This window comes from Hypanus sabinus, chromosome 15, assembly GCF_030144855.1.
Source record: "Hypanus sabinus isolate sHypSab1 chromosome 15, sHypSab1.hap1, whole genome shotgun sequence".
NCBI lineage: Eukaryota > Metazoa > Chordata > Chondrichthyes > Myliobatiformes > Dasyatidae > Hypanus > Hypanus sabinus.
In genome coordinates, this window is record NC_082720.1 from 43,980,942 (window position 1) to 44,000,972 (window position 20,031).

The following is a 20,031-nucleotide window of genomic DNA, read 5'->3' on the forward strand; positions in this document are numbered from 1 at the left end:
GGCTATTGAAATTACTTCTCACAATCCAAGAATTCACCACTCATGGTTGTGAAGTAATGAAGTATGTGGAAATCACAGAGGAAAATACGATACTTGAGAAGTATTTAGATATAAGAAAAGATTTAGAGTAGGACATTTTATCTTGGGAGATAACAATTCATTTGTAAAGTCCTAGTTCCCTCTACCTGAAAATATGGGTGAAAACCAATTCCACAGATAATTTTAATTGGGAGCTGGATGAGTATAAGGATAAAGATCCTGCAGTTTATGGATTAAAATGGGAATCAATCATAGAGCATGATTTAGACAAGTGAAGATTTAGGCAGCATTAACACAAACTATGGAAGTATGTAATTTGTTAAATACCAGAGAGTTTTGACATGCTAAGATAGCGCTTGATCACCTGTAATGATTTGGAGCCATATCCAGCCAAAGGAATTAGATGGGTTCATTAGGTGCTGCAGTTAATAGACAATAGACAATAGACAATAGGTGCAGAAGTAGACCATTCGGCCCCTCGAGTCTGCACCGCCATTCTGAGATCATGGCTGATCATTCACTATCAATACCCAGTCCCTGCCTTGTCCCCATATCCCTTCATTCCCCTATCCATCAGATATCTATCCAGCTCCTTCTTGAAAGCATCCAGAGAATTGGCCTCCACCGTCTTCCGAGGCAGTGCATTCCACACCTCCACAACTCTCTGGGAGAAGAAGCTCTTCCTCAACTCTGTTTTAAATAACTGACCTCTTATTCTCAATCCATGCCCTCTGGTACTGGACTCTCCCAACATCTGGAACATATTTCCTGCCTCAATCCTATCAAATCCTTTAATTATCTTAAACGTTCCAATCAGATCCCCTCTCAATCTCCTCAATTCCAGCGTGTACAAGCCCAATCTCTCCAATCTCTCTGCGTAAGACAGCCCTGCCATCCCAGGAATCAACCTAGTGAATCTACGCTGCACTTCCTCAATTGCCAGAATGTCCTTCCTTAAACCTGGAGACCAAAACTGTACACAATATTCCAGGTGTGGTCTCACCAGGGCCCTGTACAAATGCAAAAGAACATCCTTGCTCTTGTATTCAATTCCCCTTGTAACAAAGGCCAACATTCCATTTGCCCTCTTCACTGCCTGTTGCACTTGCTCATTCACCTTCATTGACTGGTGAACTAGGACTCCTAGGTCTCTTTGCATTTCTCCCTTACCTAACTCGACACCGTTCAGACAATACTCTGCCCTCTTGTTCCTGCTTCCAAAGTGGATAACTTCACATTTATTCACATTGAATGACATCTGCCAAGTATCTGCCCACTCACTCAGCCTATCCAAGTCTCCCTGTATTCTCCTAACGTCCTCTTTGCATGTCACACTGCCACCCAGTTTAGTATCGTCAGCAAACTTGCTGATATAGTTTTCAATGCCCTCATCTAAATCATTGACATAAATCGTAAAGAGCTGTGGTCCCAATACAGAGCCCTGTGGTACCCCACTAGTCACCTCCAGCCAGTCTGAGAAACACCCATTCACTGCTACCCTTTGTTTTCTATCTGCCAACCAGTTTTCTATCCATGTTGAAACCCTGCCCCCAATGCCATGAGCTCTGATTTTACTCACCAATCTCCTATGTGGCACCTTATCGAATGCTTTCTGAAAATCTAGGTACACAACATCTACTGGCTTACCCTCATCTAACATCCTTGTTACACCCTCAAAAAACTCCAACAGATTAGTCAAGCATGATTTGCCCTTGGTAAATCCATGCTGGCTCGGCCTAATCCTATTTCTGCCATCTAGATGTGCCACTATTTCGTCCTTAATAATGGACTCAAGCATCTTCCCCACGACTGACGTTAGGCTAACAGGGCGATAGTTCTCCGTTTTCTCCTTCCCTCCCTTCTTGAAAAGTGGGATAACATTAGCCACTCTCCAATCTTCAGGAACTGATCCTGAATCTAAGGAACATTGGAAAATGATTACCAATGCATCCGCAATTTCCTGAGCCACCTCTTTTAGAACCCTCGGATGCAGACCATCTGGACCCGGGGATTTATTAGCCTTCAGTCCTACCAGTCTACTCATCACAGTTTCTTTCCTAATGTCAATCTGTCTCAATTCCTCTGATATCTTATGACCCTGGCCCATCCATACATCTGGGAGATTGCTTGTGTCCTCCCTGGTGAAGACAGATCTAAAGTACGCATTAAATTCTGTTGCCATTTCCCTGTTTCCCATAACAATTTCTCCCAATTCATTCTTCAAGGGGCCAACATTGTTCTTAACTATCTCCTTTCTCTTCACATAGCTAAAAAAGCTTTTGCTATCCCCTTTAATATTCCTGGCTAGACTGAGCTCATACCTGATTTTTTCTCTCCGTATTGCTTTTTTAGTTAAGATCTGCTGTTCCTTAAAACTTTCCCAATCATCTGTATTCCCACTCATCTTAGCCCTGTCATACTTCTTTTTCTTTAATGCTATACAATCTCTGACTTCCTTAGTTATTACTTCTTAAAGCTTCTGGGTTGTCTGGAGGGTTTCTTCCCTCCAGCAAATGGTTTATTTCTTAACACTCACTTATCTCAAGATACTGCAAGGCTTGAAGCAGAAAGGGTTTGGTAGTTTGTTGTGTTGCTATACTCTAGTCGATATTTTGTGGGAGCATTTGCCATCTAGTGGCATAATGCTGAATCACAGAGTTTAAATTATAGACATAAACTAATTGGCTCATCCAGCATGTTGTATGCAAGAGCATCCAGGGGTCCCACTCAGCAACACAAAACTTCCACTGCCCCACCAACAGCAGATTTTTCCCACAGTCCTCCGCCCACATTAAGAGCTACTGAATTTCTGGTACATGTTTAAAATAAAACAAAAATGAACGTGGTACTCTGGAATATGTACTTGAATTCCATTTTTCCTAGCCTTTTACTATCACTCCCATTGACATTTTAAGACTTGTTCTATTTAAACTTGGAGTTGCTGAACCAATTGTTTTATTGTGCAGTTAATGTATCAGATCACAACAGCTAGCAAACTTTAAGCTTCTTCAATACAAAGATACCCATAATGAATTAAGGTGCATTTTTCCTGGCTATCTGTTTGTAAACTGTATATCTCTGTTAATGAGGGGAATAAAATGACTCTTGTGGTGTTCCCTACCTAAGTAACACAGCTCTGAATATTTTACAATTGTGGCACAATTGTGACTATATATGCCAGCACATGAAGAAATGCACTCCTTTGTTTTTTATTTTGATTGGTCTCTTCTATAATTGGCACCTTCCCATCTAACTACTACTTATCTTGAGTCGAGCTAAATATACACTCTAGATACAAAAGAAGTAAGTGCCCAAAAGATGCTATTGTTTTTTTAGCTAAAATACATGTTGGTATTTCTTTATTATTTTCTTCCCCAATGTATGAATACAAGTTTAACACGTTTGAAGTGGTATTGCATAAATGAGTTTAATACTTCTAAACTGTCTGAATGGTTCTGAGTGACAAATTTAATGACTATTATATTTAATTTGCTAGTCCATAACTCTCAGAGAATTATGGCTGAAGGGAGAAGAGACCAGCGAAACAGCATTCCAGTCTTACTTTCCTTGCATACACCCTTCACATATGGTTGTTGTGAACTCCAATTAAAGTAGGGCAATGACTGAGCAATATTAGCATACACTCTGATTTTACATTAGCAAGCTCTTTACAAAGAAGCTAATGAACACAGAACTCAACAAGTCCTACAGGGTGAATAAACAATTTCTCAATATTTGATACTAAGATCAGTAATTAATATAATATACAACAATCTTTCTTGTTTGCATGGCTGTTAATAATGACCATTTAATGTATTCCTTGTAAGGCCAGAGACTATCTAATGCCATATGCAGTCTGCTCCATTTACAGGTTGTTGCTGACTAATAATGGGAACTCTGTCTGGATCAGACAAGCGGACACTAAGCAGAACTAAAAGCAAGCCCAATGAAAAGAGAGAGGCCCATGCACCTGATCTCTTGACAAAGAACAACCTGTTTTAGAAGTTAACTCATAACCTTAGAATGGTTAAGCAAAGAGCAAAAACAATTTCTAAGCTGCCCATTGTTGCTTCCGTTTTGAACTCAATTGACGACTCTGTAACAAGTTGTGCCTTAGATATTCTCATTGTACAACAGTACTAACCACAGCAGATATTCTGAACACCCTTTCGGTCTGTTTTAAAGATTTTTATTATTTAATTTTGTCTTATGAAATCATCGTTGAAAATGATGCTTGTACAGATAGAAATAAAATTTCTTTCATTCGTTCATTCATTCATTCAAGTAGAAAAGCAAAATCAGGATTCCCAAGAGAAGGAATATGTGGAATGCCTGTGAGATGGCTTTTTCAAGCAGCTTGTTGTTAAGCAAACTAGGGGAAAGGCAATTCTAGATTGAGTGTTGTGTAATGATCCAGATTTGATTAGAGAGCTTAAGGTTAAAGAACCCTTAGAAGACAGTGATCATAATATGATACAATTCACCCTGCAGCTTGAGAGAGAGAAGCTAAAGTCAGATGTAGCAGCATTACAGTGGAGTAAAAATTACAGAGGCATGGCCAAAGTTGATTGAAAGGGGACATTAGCAGGGATAACAGAATAACAGCAATGGCAGGTGTGTCTGGGGGCAATACGGAAGGTGCTAAGCTAGCCAATAATGTAAAAGAGGGCACCAAAAGTTTTTTTAAATATATAAAAAGCAAAAGAGTGCCAAAGGTAGATATTGGACCATTGGAAAAATGATGCTGGAGAATTAGTAATGGGGGACAAAGAACTGGTGGATGAACTTGATAAGTATTTTGCGTCAGTCTTCATTGTGGAAGACACTCGCAGTTTGCCAGAAATTCAAGAGTGTCAAGACAGAAGTGAGTGTTGTTGTTATTACGAAGGAGATGGTGCTTGGGAAGCTGAAAGGTCTGAAGGTAGATAAGTCAGCTTGACCAGATGAATTACACAGCAGGATTCTGAAAGAGGTAACTGAAGAGATTGTAGTGGCATCAGTAATGGTCTTTCAAGAATCACTAGGTTCTGGAATGGTTCTGAAGGGCTGGAAAACAGCAAACATCACTCCACTCTTTAAGAAGGGAGGTAGGCAGAAAAAAAGAAATTATGGGACAGTCAGTCTGATTTCAGTGGTTGAGAATATGCTGGAGTTCATTATTAAAGATGAAGTTTAGTGGTACATGGATACACACTTGGAGGCCAAAGTCAGCATGGTTTTCTTAAAGGAAAAGCTTGCCTGAAAAATATGTTGATATTCATTCAGGAAATCACAGGTAGGATAGACAAAGGAGAGTTAGCATTGTGTTGTTCCCTTGAATTTTCAGAAGGCCTTTGACATATATGAGGCTGCTAAACATCATAAGAGATTATGGTATTACAGGTTAGATACTAGCATGGATAGAAGACTGGCTGACTGACAGAAGGCAAAGAATGGGAATAAAGGAGGCCTTTTCTGCCAGTGACTGGTTTTCCGCAGGGGTCATTATTGGGACTGCTTCTTTTCAAGTTATATGTCAATGATTTGGAAAATGGAATTGATGGTTTTATAGTCAAGTTTCTGGATGATACAGAGACAGGTAGTGGGTCAGGTAGTGTTGAGGAAGGAGGAAGTCTGCAGAAGGATCTAGACAGATTGGAAGGATGGGCAATATAGAGGCAGATGGAATACAGTGTTGGCAAGTGGATGGTCATGCTGTTTGGTAGAAGAACAATTTGTGAACCTCCTCTGACTCCTTTAGAGTGAAAGGGTTAATGTATGATGAGCGTTTGAAGGTTCAGAGTCTGTATTCACTGGAGTTTAGAAGAATGGGGAATCTCATTGAAACCGATTGAATATTGAAAGGCCTAGATAGAATCAATGTGGATAATATGTTTCCTATTGTGGGGGAGTCTAGAACCAGACGTCACAACCTCCGAATAGAGAGACATCCATTTAGAACAGAGATAAAGAGGAATTTTGTTAGCCAGGGGGTACTGAACCTGTGGAATGGCTGAGGAAGCCAAGTCATTAGATATATTTAAAGTGAAGTTTGAAAGATTTTTGGTTAGTCAGGATGTCAAAGGTTAAGAGAGAAAGTAGGAGAATAGGATTGAGAGGGTGAATAAATCAGCCATGATAGAATGATGGAGAAACTTGATGGGCTGAATGGCCCAATTTTTATCCTTTGTCTTATGGTCAATGAAATTGGTCAGATGACCTTGACAACTGTCTGATCTTACCATAGCCTTGGACAGGGATAGGAGTAGGAATGGGAAAGTAACAAACAGGAGGGGGCAGACAGGAATTTGAGAGCATAAATGGAAACCGATGGAAATGCTCAGGGAAATGCACAATGGAGATGTGGAGGTTGTTTAGGGAGCTCTTGCATGGGGGTTTGGATATGTTTTTCCATTAAAGCAGGAAAAAAATAGTAGGTTGATGGAACCATGGAGGACAAGAGATGTAGAATCACAAGGAGGAAAGAAGCTTACTTAAGGTTTAGGAAGGAAAGATCAGACAGGGCTTTTGAGAGTTACAAGGTAACCAGGAAGGAGCTTAAGAAGTGACTTAAGATAGCTAGACGGGGCATGAGAAGGCCTAGACTAGTAAGATTATAAGGAAAATCACAAGGTATGAAGAACAGGATGATGGCCAATCAGGATAAAAAAGGAAATGTGCTTGAAGTTCAAGTAAATTAATATTTTTTCAGTATCACCAGTGTGGGAGACCTTGAGGAATGTGAAGCTATCATAGAAAAAGCTAATAATAAAAAAGGATATGCTGAAACTTTTGAAAAACATTAGGATAGATAAGTCTGTGGGGTCAGATGGGAATTACTCTAGGTTACTACAGAAAGTGAGGGAAGAGATTGCTGTTCCTTTGGCAATGGCCTCTACATTTTTATTGGCTGCATGAGTAGTACCAGAAGATTGGAAGGTGATAAATGTTATTCCTTTGTTCAAGAAAGTTAATAGGGATAATCCTGGGAATAAAAGACAAATGAGTCACATGTCAATAATAGGTGAACCGTTGGAAAGGATTGTTAGAGACAAGATTCACGAGCGTTTAGTAAAGCATAGACTGATTAAGAATAGTCAGTTGGTTTGTGAGGAGCAGATCTTGCCTCACGAGCCTGGCTGAATTATTTGAGGAAGTGATAAAACAGACTGATGAAGGTGGATGTTGTGTATATAGATTTTGGTAAGGTGTTCTTCAAGGTTCCCCATGGTAGGCTCATTCAGACAGAAAGGAGGCATGGGACCAAGGAATATTGGTTTAGTATTGGCTTAACCATAGAAAGCAGAGGGTAGTAGTACATGGAGCATATTCTGACTACAGGTTAATGCCCAGTGGTGTTCTGCAGGGATCTGTACTGGGACTCCTGCTCTTGGAGATTTTTATAAATGACTTGGATGAGAAAGTGGAAGGTTGAGTTTGTAAGTTTGCAGATGACACAAAGGTTGGTAGTGTTGTGGATAGTGTAGAAGGTTGTTGAGGGTTACAGCAGGACTGGGCTGAGAGGTGGCAGAAGTGTGAAGTAATACACTATGGAAGATCAAACTTGGAGGCAGAATACAGGGTTAATAGCAGGATTCTTAGGAGTGTGGAGAAAAAGAGGGATCATGGAGTCCATATCCATAGATGCCTCAACTTGCAGTGCAAATTGATAGGGTTGTTAAGGAGGTGTATGGTGTGTTGGCTTTTATTGATCGGGGATTGCATTCAAGAAACATGAGGTAATGATGCAGCGCAATAAAACTCTTATTAGACCATACGTGAACTATTGTGTCCAGTTCTGATTATTTCGTTAGAGGAAGAAAGTAGAAGCTTTAAAGAGGTTCAGAGAGGATTTACCAGGATGCTGCCTGGATTAAAGCACATGTTTCATGAGGATAGTTTGAGTGAGATGGAGCTTTTCTCTTTAAAGTGGAGAGGATGAGAGGTGACTTGATGCCATGTCCAATCAAGAACCTATTAATCTCTGCCTTAAATACACCCAACGACCTGGCCTCCACAGCTGCATGTGGCAACAAATTCCACAAATTCACCACCCTTCGGCTAAAGAAATTTTTCCGCATTTCTGTTTTGAAAGGGCACCCTTCTATCCTGAGGCTGTGCTCTCCTGTTTTAGACTCTCCCACCATGAGAAGCATGCTTACCACATCTACTCTGTCTAGGCCTTTCAACCTTCAAAAGGTTTCAATGAGATCCTCCATCATCCTTCTGAATTCCAGCAAATACAGACCCAGAGCCATCAAACGTTCCTCATATGATAACCCTTTCATTCCTGGAATCATCCTTGTGAACCTCCTCTGGATCCTCTCCAATCCCAGCACATCTTTTTTTAAGATGAGGGGCCCAAAACTGTTCACAATACTCAATGTGAGGCCTCACCAGTACCTTATAAAGCTCTTGCTCTTGTATTCTAGACCTCTTGAAATGAATGCTAACATGGCATATGCCTTCCTCACCACCAACTCAACCTGCAAGTTAACCTTCAGGGTGTTCTGCACAAGGACTCCCAAGTCCCTCTGCACCTCAGATTCCTGGATTTTCTCCCTGCTTAGAAAATAGTCCGCATGTTTATTTCTACTACCAAAGTGCATGACCGTGCATTTTCCAACATTGTATTTGGAACCAGTAAAAAAATACATTAAATTAGAATATGTGAATAATTAACTCTTTTTCTCTTAATTTCTGAGTGTTAGTCCTCCTTGAGAGGGAGAAGTGAATCCCTTGTTAAAATGTTGGGCAAGTTAAGTAAGTTGGGACCCCAGCACTGAGCACCATGTAGTGTGTACTGCTACTCATCTCTTTGCATATCCTGATTTGCACAGAGTTTTTGAGAGTAATTGAACTGCTGCAGCTGACTTCAAAATTGCTGAGTACAGCCATATTTAGACCATTTACCAGATGGTATTGAACACTGCTCCAAACCTGCTTAAACAATGGAATCTTTGCCTCACCATCTCTATTATGTATTGCACACAGATCTCTTCCCTGAATAGTTTGCATTTTCCTGGCAGCTGTAGAGGTAGAATTTCTTCTCTCTGGGTCAAAACTAATAAACTGTAGGTGCCAAAGACTGAGGTGCGTGTCCTGAGCTACTTACTGGCAGACATGATACCTACGCTAATGAACATTTTGCTGTCTTCTGAGAAAATTAATTCCATATGTAGGTCCATTGAAGAGGTTTAAAGAATATTTATTGCACACAACAATGACATTAGTTGGAGTGGTTAGAGGTTTCCTTGCACACGTCTCAGCTGTACTGTGTGTTTTGAAACCTCTAACATGTTGAATGGCAGGTGTAGACATTCACAAGTCGGCAATAGAATACATTTATTTTGTTTTTTTAATTATCCATGATCTTTCTCAGACAGGTAACATTTTTGTTTGAAACAAACAGCTGTGCATGGGTTTATTGTGAAAGAAAATTGTTCATGATTAATATTTATAACTAATAAAATAATTTTTAGAAACTACATTGACTGTTACTACATTTATTGCAGTGCACAAAGCAATTTCCTTATAAGTAAATCTGTGTAAATGAATACCTGTTTGTGAAACTAAAACACGAGTATAATTTCAAGATTTACCTAAGTCAGTACAGTCAGTTGGCATTTGGAACAAAAATCGTCACTGGTTTCATTGGTTGATCCAACCAAGCAATCTTAAACTGCAAAGACAGCACAGCACCAAATGCAAGCATAAGTACTAACATTTAAAGTTTCCCAATTTTGTTTTTAGATACCTTGAGCTGGTAGACTGAAATTTGGTAGAAACCCATCAGAAAGAAGTGAGCAGAGAAAGATACTATAAAGAGAATGCAGAGGAGACTTACAAGGATGTTGCCTGGATTGGAGGGCGTACCTTATGAGAACAGGTTGAGTGAACTTAGCCTTTTCTCCTTGGAGTGACGGAGGATGAGAGCTGGTCTGATAGATTTGTATAAGAGGCATTGATCGTGTGGATAGCAAGAGGCTTTTTTCCATGGCTAACATGAGGGGGCATAGCTTTAAGGTGCTTGGAAATAGGTACCGAGGGGATGTCAGGGCTAAGTTTTTCACACAGAGAATGGTGGGTGCATGGAATTCACTGCCAGTGGCAGTGGTGGAAGCGGATACAATACAGTCTTTTAAGAGTCATTGATTTGTGAGAATAAAATCAGGCCTATGAGGCATTATGTAGTTAAAACATTCTTCCAGTTGGAATCAAATTGTTCCAGCTTATAATTAATGCTGCAACCAGAAAATAAACGCACTCCCTGCTCAATAATTTCCCCAGTATTGCCCCTCCCTGCCTGTGACATTTTTAGCAATTTTCCATTGTATTTCTGATACAAGTTGGGAACAATCACAATCTTAATACCACACCCTAGGGCACTCCATTGAGGACTTCACATTCTAAAATAGCTGTACTATAATCAAACTAAATGAAAAGCCTTAACACATAGATAAAATGGTAGGCTAGAGGTGTATAATGTGTACCTGTTTGATTTTGACACCGAGTTGCAAAGAGCAAAACAAAAGATCGAAAAAGCCGTAAAGTATAATGTTCTGGCATTTGTTCTGTATAAGATTATTCATAGGTTTACTGGGGATAATTATTCACCCTTAAATTTACTGGCTATGAAACTGGTAGTTGAAACAAGATTTTTCTGATTCTTCCAGTAGTGCATTATTTTTCCATAGCAAAGGGCTTGAAAAACTCCATCCCTCAATGTCAATTCTGAGTTATTTGAAAAAACAGGATATCAAGGAAACATCTGAGGTATCATCTTATTTTATAGGAAAAGCATTTCTGCAGTATTCTACCAAATAGCAATGCAGATCAATATTGTCACGAACCTGAAAATAAGTAGAATATTTTATATATACTGTATATCTATAAAGTGAAGATTCAATTTATGGATATTCCATCTTGCATCAGATGTGTACAGGAAAGGAAAGTATCTCTACATAATTGAAGAAAAAACAATGCTGTATCATGTTAGGATGAATAAGCGAAAACAGATTCACTCTTCTTCATATGAATGTGTGAGTTACAAAAATGACTAAGAAATTTCAGATAAAAACCTTTGTCACAGGTTAGAAATTGGGAAACCTTAACTCGTCTCTAATGATAAAGGTAAATTCAGACTATCTCTAATCCAGCCATGCAAATCACAGCTAAAATACAAGAATTGATCATGAGCTCCCAGCGCTACTAGTTTCTGCATCAGATTGAAGTTAGCAGGGCAGGGCTGGAGCATAAATGAGTCTGCTTCCAGTGGACCATTATTTTAGCATAAAGCCTGCAGAAGTGTGAAATAATGGGAGTTTATCTGATCAAATGAAGAGTGGAAAATAAAACAATCATTGTAAGTTTTAATGTTTAGAAACCAGTAAGTGTGTACTTGGTGTACTGAATTCTTGAAACAAAGTTGACACATAAATGCAGTAAGCAATCTGAACTGCAGGTAGTATTTTGATTTTTACTGCAAGAAGCTGAAGACCCAAAGTAAAGGGTTTAGAAATTCAATGACAAGATACAGGAGTATGACAAATGTGGATAGTTTATGGGTCATTGACTAGCTGTACTCCACATTGTTTGGGAATACAGAAAGCAAAATGGCAGCTAAGTCCATGATTTGTGTTGGATGTGTTTTGTGCAGAATGATGTGGGAGAAAGGCCCAGCTGTTGGGGAGTAGATCAGAAGATCATTGCTTAGATAGGTTGGATCATGGTCTGCAAGGTTAGAGAGAAGTTTAGGTCTCAATGGAAACCTTTGTGGTTATGAGTTTTGGGGATGGAGTAGTAAAGGTACTGTGGATAGCCCCAGGGACTGAATTCTAGTAAATACATTAAAGGGGTTCAAAAGTGCCCAGTTAGTATGATCAATGAAGAAATTGTCATAATCAAGTTGTGCTTCATAAAAAGAATGACTTGTTGCTAAAAGCAAAACAATTCCGTATGTCTGAATTTCTTGGCCAAATTATCATATGGGGAACATTTGATGGTACTGGATCTGTACTCGCTGGAATTCAGAAGGATGAAGGGGGATCTCATTGAATCCTTTTGAATATTGAAAGGCCTAGACAATGTAGATGTAGTTAGGATGTTTCCCATGGTGGGAGAATCAAGGACAGGAGGGCACAGCCTCAGAATAGAAGGTTGCCCTTTCAAAACAGAGATGTGGAGAAATTTCTTTAGCCAAAGAGTGGTGAGTTTGTGTAATTTGTTGCCACATGTACTTCTGGAGGCCAGGTCGTTGGGGGTATTTAGGGCAGAGATTGATAGGTTCTTGATTGGACATGGCATCAAAGGTTACATGGAGAAGGCTGGGAACTAGGGTTGAGGAGGAGATAGACAAAAGGATCAGACATGATTGAATGGTGAAGCATACTCGATGGCCTAATTCTGTTCCTATGTCTTTTGGTCTTATGGTCTAAAACACCATGTTGAAATTCCTTAGGACTTTGTCCGGTCTAATGTGTCAATTGATGCAGTTTAGCACTTCATACCTAGACAACCTTTGAAGTTGTGCAATGTAGATTTACTAGACTGAATGTGGTGTGAGGTTTTCATTTAAGAATAGTGAGAATTGGTCAATGTTTGACTGAGTTACTGATGTTTGAAAAACAATAAGCTGAAAGTAATTCACATGTTAGATACTGCCAGCACTTTCCTTTAGGTAGTAGAGTTTAAAATTGGGGTCATAATCTCAGACTAAAGGTCATCCATTTAGGATGGGAAAGAGGAGAAATACCTTTTAAACTCAACCTGGAGATGTTCATGTACAATTACTGAAAGTATTCCAGGTTGATATTGATAGACGTTTAGAAACCTGGGCTCATCAATAGATACTGCGGTTGGGTGAGAAAGTGAATGAGCTATAGGAAAGGAATTTATTGAAAAACAAAACAGCCTAACTGTTTGGCTTCATCCAGTATCCATTCAATTTATTGGATCCATGACAGCTCACAAAGAAGCACACCTATTAGTTCTGTTTCTCTGCTCCTCATTTCCCTGTGGTCCTGCAACTCGTTCTTTCTCATTCGAATGTGTTGCTTGTTAATGCAACAACATATTTCACTGAATGTTTTGATGTATGTGTGATAAATAAATGAATTTGAATCTAAATACTGTGCAGGAGAAAGCACTAGTTGTCAGAGACACACCCTGAAAGGGGAAGATGTTTGAAACAGTCAGACATCCATCATTTCAGCCCCAAGGCATGCTGCAGCCATTCCTGAGGGCAATGCCCTAAACCCAATCACCTTCAGCTGTTTCACCAGTGATGAGCAGTGAGGCTATTTCTTATAGTCACATGATATTAAAATTCCATTGGCAACTCCCCAGCCAATGAAGCAGTCGATGGCTGTTTGAAGTAAGCCTTAAATAATATTCAGGCATTAGGTAACATTGATTGCAAACTCCCCGACAATCAACAAGCTGGGGTCGACATTGCCCGGAAATGTAACTGGAATAGTTATTTTAATATCATTGGCAGGAGGAACAGGCTAATGAGCAGGTATCCAACTCCTCCATATCCTTCACATTTCCAAGGTACTGGGGCATGCTAGAATACTTTGCAGGATTCATTGTATTCAGTATGCCTTTACCATGTATAAACCCATTTCTTGCGCCAAGGCGTAGATACCTTGTATTGATTTTGGACCAGCTTCACACAATGGAATTTCTAAAGAAAATCCAAAATTGAAATCATCAGATACTGGAAATCTGGAATAAAATCAGAGTTAACATCAGCTCTGCTTCTCTGTTCAAAGCACTGCCTGATCAGCTGAGCATTCCCTGCATTTTGTTTTTAACGACAGATTTGATAGTCCATTTCAGAAGAGGAATTCCCATAATGATTGGTCTATGGCCAAAAGACCAGACAGAATAAAGATGGGAGATACTACTTTCCAGAGCAATATCCATAAATGTTTTTTTTAAATCAACTTTTTTCATAGTCATTTTTTTCTAAAATTACCTTTTATCTAATATTTTATTAACTGAATTCAAATTTTCATGCAACTTGAACTTGTGTCTAGTTCATTAATCCAAGTCTCTGGATTACTCATCCCGTAACATGAAGCAAACTGCTCTTTCTCTGCAGAAGGAAATTTATGAAAAATGAGGTAGCTTTCAGTGACCTCCCATACTCAATCATGCTACTCAATCAAGCTGCAAAGGATGGGGTGGGCAGGGATGGTCATGGGTATGTACACTGATTGGGGCAAGAAATTGTCTGGGTACAACAGTTCAAGATCTTTGAATTCTGTTCTGTGGTGAGTTCAAAGCTCCAAAAAAGACTCTGATGGCATTTCCTGAGGCCCCTCCTCTTTATGGATGACATCCACGCATGCCTGCCAGGCAAGCAGCAGGTACAAAGATAATTGACCAAATAAGTCTGTGCATCTTCCCCAATGCTTATGTTTGTTGCATGTGAGGAACAGGTATATAGCATTGCTTGAATTTTATGGCAGAGGAGAACAAAACCCCAGCAGATATCATACATTATTCCAAGGCTTACTTTCTATGTGTGAAAGAGATATTGGTATCATTGGAATAGGATCAGGAAGGTCTTTTCAATGTCTGGTCAATATTCCTCCTGCAATCAAAATTTTCAAACTAAATTCAACTCAATTGTTCTTCAGCTCACATAGTAACCGCACCTAAAACTGGATTTGTAATTTGAGGAATATAAATACAACTATTTAAATTTAATGATCATTGCTTTTTGTCTAACATATCACCCCCCCCCCCCATACCCCTATTGAACATTTATGCTACTCAGCAATTCATAAGCATGAGAATTTCTGCAAATGCTGGAAATCCTGAAGAAGGGTCTCGGCCCAAAACCTCGACTGTTTATTCATTTCTGAAGATGCTGCCTGACCTGCTGAGTTCCTCCTGCATTTTGTGTGTGATGTTGCTCAGCAAGTTCCATCTTGCTGCTCTACCATCAACCCTGCTAGTCCCCTTCCAATTAACCTTGGTCAGCTTCCCTCATGCCATTGTAGTTACTTTTAATCAATTATAATACATTTGATTTTAGTGTCTCCCTCTCAAACTGCAGGGGAATTCTATCATATTATGATAACTAATTTCTAAGGACTCCTTTACCTTTAAGCTTGCTAATAAAACTTGGCTCATTACATATACCTAACCCAGAATTGCCACACATTTAATATTTTAAAAATAAATCAGGCTGAATGAAATTTACCTGAAGCACATTCATTACAAATGTTTTGCAGACATATAAAAATATTTTTCAGAAATGCAAAGAAGGTAAAAAAAAATTATGACATTTTACCTTGTAAAAGTAAAGCATTTTAAATTTACAGAGCAAAATAGCAAAGACTCCCAATTCTCATTCATCAATGGAATTTTCCAGATCACTCTCAAATTAACATTTTGAAGAGATAAACCAAAAATTAATTTTTCATTTCAAGGTTCAAGAAATGTAGAAAATGTTGCAAGCATCTGTAACAATACTGCTGGAGAAGCCCAGGCACTGAAGGTGGAGCTAATTAAAATTGGTTGATATAAAACTAACTTACAGAACATTTACTATTATCTTTTTACCAATCTGAATAGTCTATGAATAAAACATTCCTACCTTTCAAAAAGAAGCTGAAAAACAGAAAAATAGTGATGTTGAAAGTTGTCATTTTTTCACACTTTTAAGCTTTCTGCATTACGTAAATGTACTTCCAAGTCCTAGTTGGTTTGCAAGTGGAAATAAATGCATGGCTCTGCTCTGATTATTTCTGGTGTTTCCTTTTGAAGAATGGGAGGAAGTGGAATGAAATCACATGGGACTTAACACTCTGGACCACTTGCTTATTTAATGCTACTGCATGTTCTGATTCACAGGGTGTGGGAATCTTACATCTAAAAGTTCACAATGATTTGGCACCCTTTGCATTTTTGTTGAAGGCCACTCCAAAAATACTCTTTAAAAATAGATGTGACATCTATAAATTATGTTCCACATTTTTCAGATTATAATTTGTTCAGAGACAAAAGTGTTAAATATATTCTGAAGTGGAATATGCAATATATCTACAGTAGATAGCTTCCAAATCATTACAAGACTATTTGGAAAATATATTGCAAATGCAATTTTGTATTCTTTCCATCTCCAGCATCTAATTTCCTTTACTTTGTTTCTCTTGATACTTTATATCAAAATACTTTGCTGTTTCTTTTTTTTACTTTCATAAGTTGTTCTGGCTTCATTCTTTTTTTCACTCCACTTTGCTCAGATCAAATACCACACCCTACATTGCAATATGCAACTTAAGTTTACTAGAAAATTGCATCACAATCAATTCCAATACACCCCAAAAGTTGTCAACTAATTCACGAGGCATCTACAAGTCTTACTCATTTGTATGAATATTTTGGACAGAGAGTATTTTAATTTTCTGCACCTTGTGGTGAAATTGCTGCTCAGTTTTTTTGCCTCTAGCCATCATACAAAAACAGCGAGGGTTTGGAAACAGTGCTTGCCTGCCAAATCATAAGCCACCGGCTATTAGGAATGAACAACAGGATGTCAAAAAGGGAAGTTTACATAAGACAATGCTCAAGACTTCAGGAAGCTTAAGGAAGCAGAGGTAGAGAAGGTGAAATTAATAAGCACATCAACATAACAAAACATGTAAATTTGATAAATTACACTGAGTGGACACTTTATTAGATACAGGCAGTACATAAAAAATGATCGTTGAGTGTATTTCCATATGTTTCTGGTCTTCTGCTGCTGTAGCCCGTCTACTTCAAGATTTGATGTGTTGTGCATTCAAAGGTGCTCTTCTGCATACCAATATTGAAACATGCGATTATTTGAGTTACTGTGAACTTCCTGTCAGTTTGCACCAGCCTGGCCAACTTCTGTCATTGACAAGGCATTTTAGCCCACAGAAATGCTACTCACTGGATTATTTTTGTTTGCTTTCGCACCATTCTCTGTTACCTCTAGAGACTGTTGTGCACGAAAACCCCTAGACATCAGCAATTTCTGAGATACTCAAATTATTCTGTCTGGCACCAACAATCATTCCGTGATCAAAATCACTTAGATCATACTTCTTCCACATTCCGATATTTGCTCTAAACAATAAATGATCCCCCTGATCATGTCTGCATTGAGTTGCTGCCACATAATTGGCTGACTAGGTATTTGCATTAACAAGCAGGTCTATAGGTGTACCTAAGAGGTAACTGAGATATATACAATTAAAAAGAGTTAGTTAGGGTGATAGTGTGAAAGAAACTTTATGTTAGTAAATAAATAGCTAAGTATACAGAATTAAAGTTATTGGTGGACATTTTTCTCTTTTCATCTATATATATATATATATATATATATATATATATATATATATATATACGTCATTTCATCTAGACTGTGGTAGAGTTTGAAACTCAGCTTGAAAATTTGAGAGGCAAAATGACAGTATGTATTATTAAAATACATGGGGAAGTGTTTTAAGTGCCATCAACATCAAGACAGTGGAGTAAGATCTGAGAAATGAAAATGGATTCACTGGTTCTTTACTGGTATACAAATTCTTCATGATTTTAAATCCTTCTCTTCTATCTATCTTCACCCTTGGGAAAGCTAGAGCCATGGATGACAATAAAAAACAGATTAGAGAAGGTATGCTTCATTATTAACATCCAACATCAAGGATAATATGCAAGGAGCCATGACAAAAACTAAGCTTTTATTCCCTGAAAGGACAGAGAGAAAAACATTTGCATGAGAAATAAGTAGCCCATAGCCTCATGCTCCACCTCTAAGGTCAACGGTTATATAACAATGGCTTTAACTTCACATTCCTATCTATTTCCTATAACAAAGTCTACATACTGTCTAACTCTGAGTGGAGGAGTTCAGATCAATGGGACAATCATTAAAAACATTTCTTACCATGAAGAATGGTATAATTATGAAACTCTTTGCCACAGAAAGCAGAAGTTACAGCTTAGTTAATATGTTTAAAATCCAAAAGCAAAAGAATTCAGATCCATAAAGACAAGCTAATTTAAGAAAACAAGGACATTTCCCTATTGATATATTTATATGAAAGAGGAAGCCAAAAGATATTTTCCAGTGATGAATATATAGATGAAATTTCACATGACAAGCTGAAGTATTCAAACAATCATTGGACACTGGGAATAGAAAGACTATGTACACAAGTCGTTCTGCCTGCAGTTCATGGCAGTGACCTGGAACAGCTTTCAGTACAAAATCTGGTCCACGTAAATTGTTATAAACAACAAAAAATGGGTATCAGATACCATGCTGGTAATAAAGTTCTTTAAAAATGTTAAATTAATGCAGATGAAGTAATATTAGACTATAGAAGTTTAACTTTCCAATCAAGTATAAGCGAATTATGACATTCTATTGGGGAAATGCAACAAAATGGAATGCACAAACTTTGATGAAAAATCTGCCATAGCACTAAATTAATGTATTTTGAAATTTTAATAGGGCCATGCTCTGAACTGGGCAGGCCAGCCTGTGAGCTTGATTTCATCCTGATAATCATATCAAATTGTTAAATTCGGGGTTCTACATTTCTAGTATTTAGCATCAATTCCCATTCATTGTTTAGCAGTAAATATTCATGGAAAATATAATTTGCCCATTTAATTGAAACCTTTGCTGAGCATCACTGCAACTGATTCCCTGAGGCTATCAAACATGCTGCCACATCCACTGTCTTGTTCTTGTCTAGCATCATGGTGATCCTCTAGTCTCTTGTACTCTTCGTCAATGAAATATTTCAGCTAGTAATTTTCACACCAATCACGAAGCAAAGCTCTTTAATATTGCAGTTGTGGCTATGCACGGGTTTCTATTCCCTACAGATGGGAGCTCTCAATAAAAGTCCAACGCAGCCTAAAAGCTTGTTATGGATACTTACCTGAGCCAATCTTGAGAAATTCGGCAATGTCCAGTTGTGAGTGACTTTGACACATCAAGCTCAATGATTGAAAGAAGGCCACCATAATTACTCACATGAATTTTCCTCTTCAAAACTTAACTAGAAACATAGCTAAAGATGCAAAGTATGCTTGTGGAAGTATATATGGTTACCTGTGATAGGAGTAATGCAACAACAGCGAAATGCAACATATAGCGATTAGTAGGCAATGGTGTCAGCACTTTAGTAGATGGAGAGGCCCAGGAATTACTCTTTGTGGAGTGCATTGAGTACTGGATAGTATAAACATGAAATATTTCTGCATCAATTTATTAAAACTAAATACAGTACATCATTCAGGTGAAAAATCTGAGAGTGCTCTGTACCCAGAGTATTCAAAAAATCCTGTTTCAGTGTCAATATTAATAAAGCACTATACTTCTTTACTACAGATCACTTTTAACTCGACAAGATGTCTTTTAGGGACTTCACATGACTTATTACTTTAACAGACAGAAACATCAGCATCATGTGCCATACTCTGTCAGAGCCTCGGCAACCACTTTCTTCCACTGTGATCTGTCGGCAATCAAACCTCCTGCATCTCTGGCGGTGAGGCTGGTCCACTTCTTGATGTTGTCGATCCAGGTTGTCCTCTGTCTGCCTTGGGAGCGGCTTCCTTCTACTCTGCCTTCAAGCACAGTGTGTTCCAGTGTGTCATCAGTTCTTGAGATGTGTCCAAAATAACGAAGCTTCCTTTGGATAACAGTTTCCAGAAGTATTGGTTTTGTGCCAATCTTTTTGAGGATGAAATTGTTTTCTAGGATGAAATACCCTATTTCAATTATTGAAACCATCAGCCAGTAATGGCCTTGAACACCCAGTATCACACATGGAAATTAGATCATTGATTCAGCAAAGCCAGTTCATTTGGTCACAACTGCAGGTGCACAAGGACTTTAAAAGCAGCTTGTTACAACATTTCCAAGCCAGTCTGATTCTCAGAATACAACTCAACCATGTAATGTGTGGAATTCATCAGCAACTTAATAATGGTTTAATCTCTGACAAT

At 38.5% G+C, this 20,031-nt stretch overlaps 1 protein-coding gene across 6 annotated transcripts in view; it reads right to left on the reverse strand.

Annotated features, from left to right (window-relative positions):
* LOC132405456 (endothelial cell-specific chemotaxis regulator-like) overlaps nucleotides 1-20,031 on the reverse strand; it is a 48,542-nt gene that overhangs the window by 19,005 nt on the left and 9,506 nt on the right. Inside the window, exons 1-2 of one of the 6 annotated variants that reach the window (XM_059990279.1) lie at nucleotides 15,632-15,763; nucleotides 13,667-13,705 (exon numbers count right to left, since the gene is read on the reverse strand). The exons of 4 other annotated variants lie outside the window; for them this stretch is intronic. In XM_059990279.1, the coding sequence (XP_059846262.1) occupies nucleotides 13,667-13,705; nucleotides 15,632-15,683 (91 nt within the window). In that variant the 5' untranslated portion in view covers nucleotides 15,684-15,763. Of the gene's footprint in view, nucleotides 1-13,666; nucleotides 13,706-15,631; nucleotides 15,780-20,031 lie in introns of those variants that run through there. One more of the 6 variants, XM_059990281.1, reaches the window with a different exon arrangement.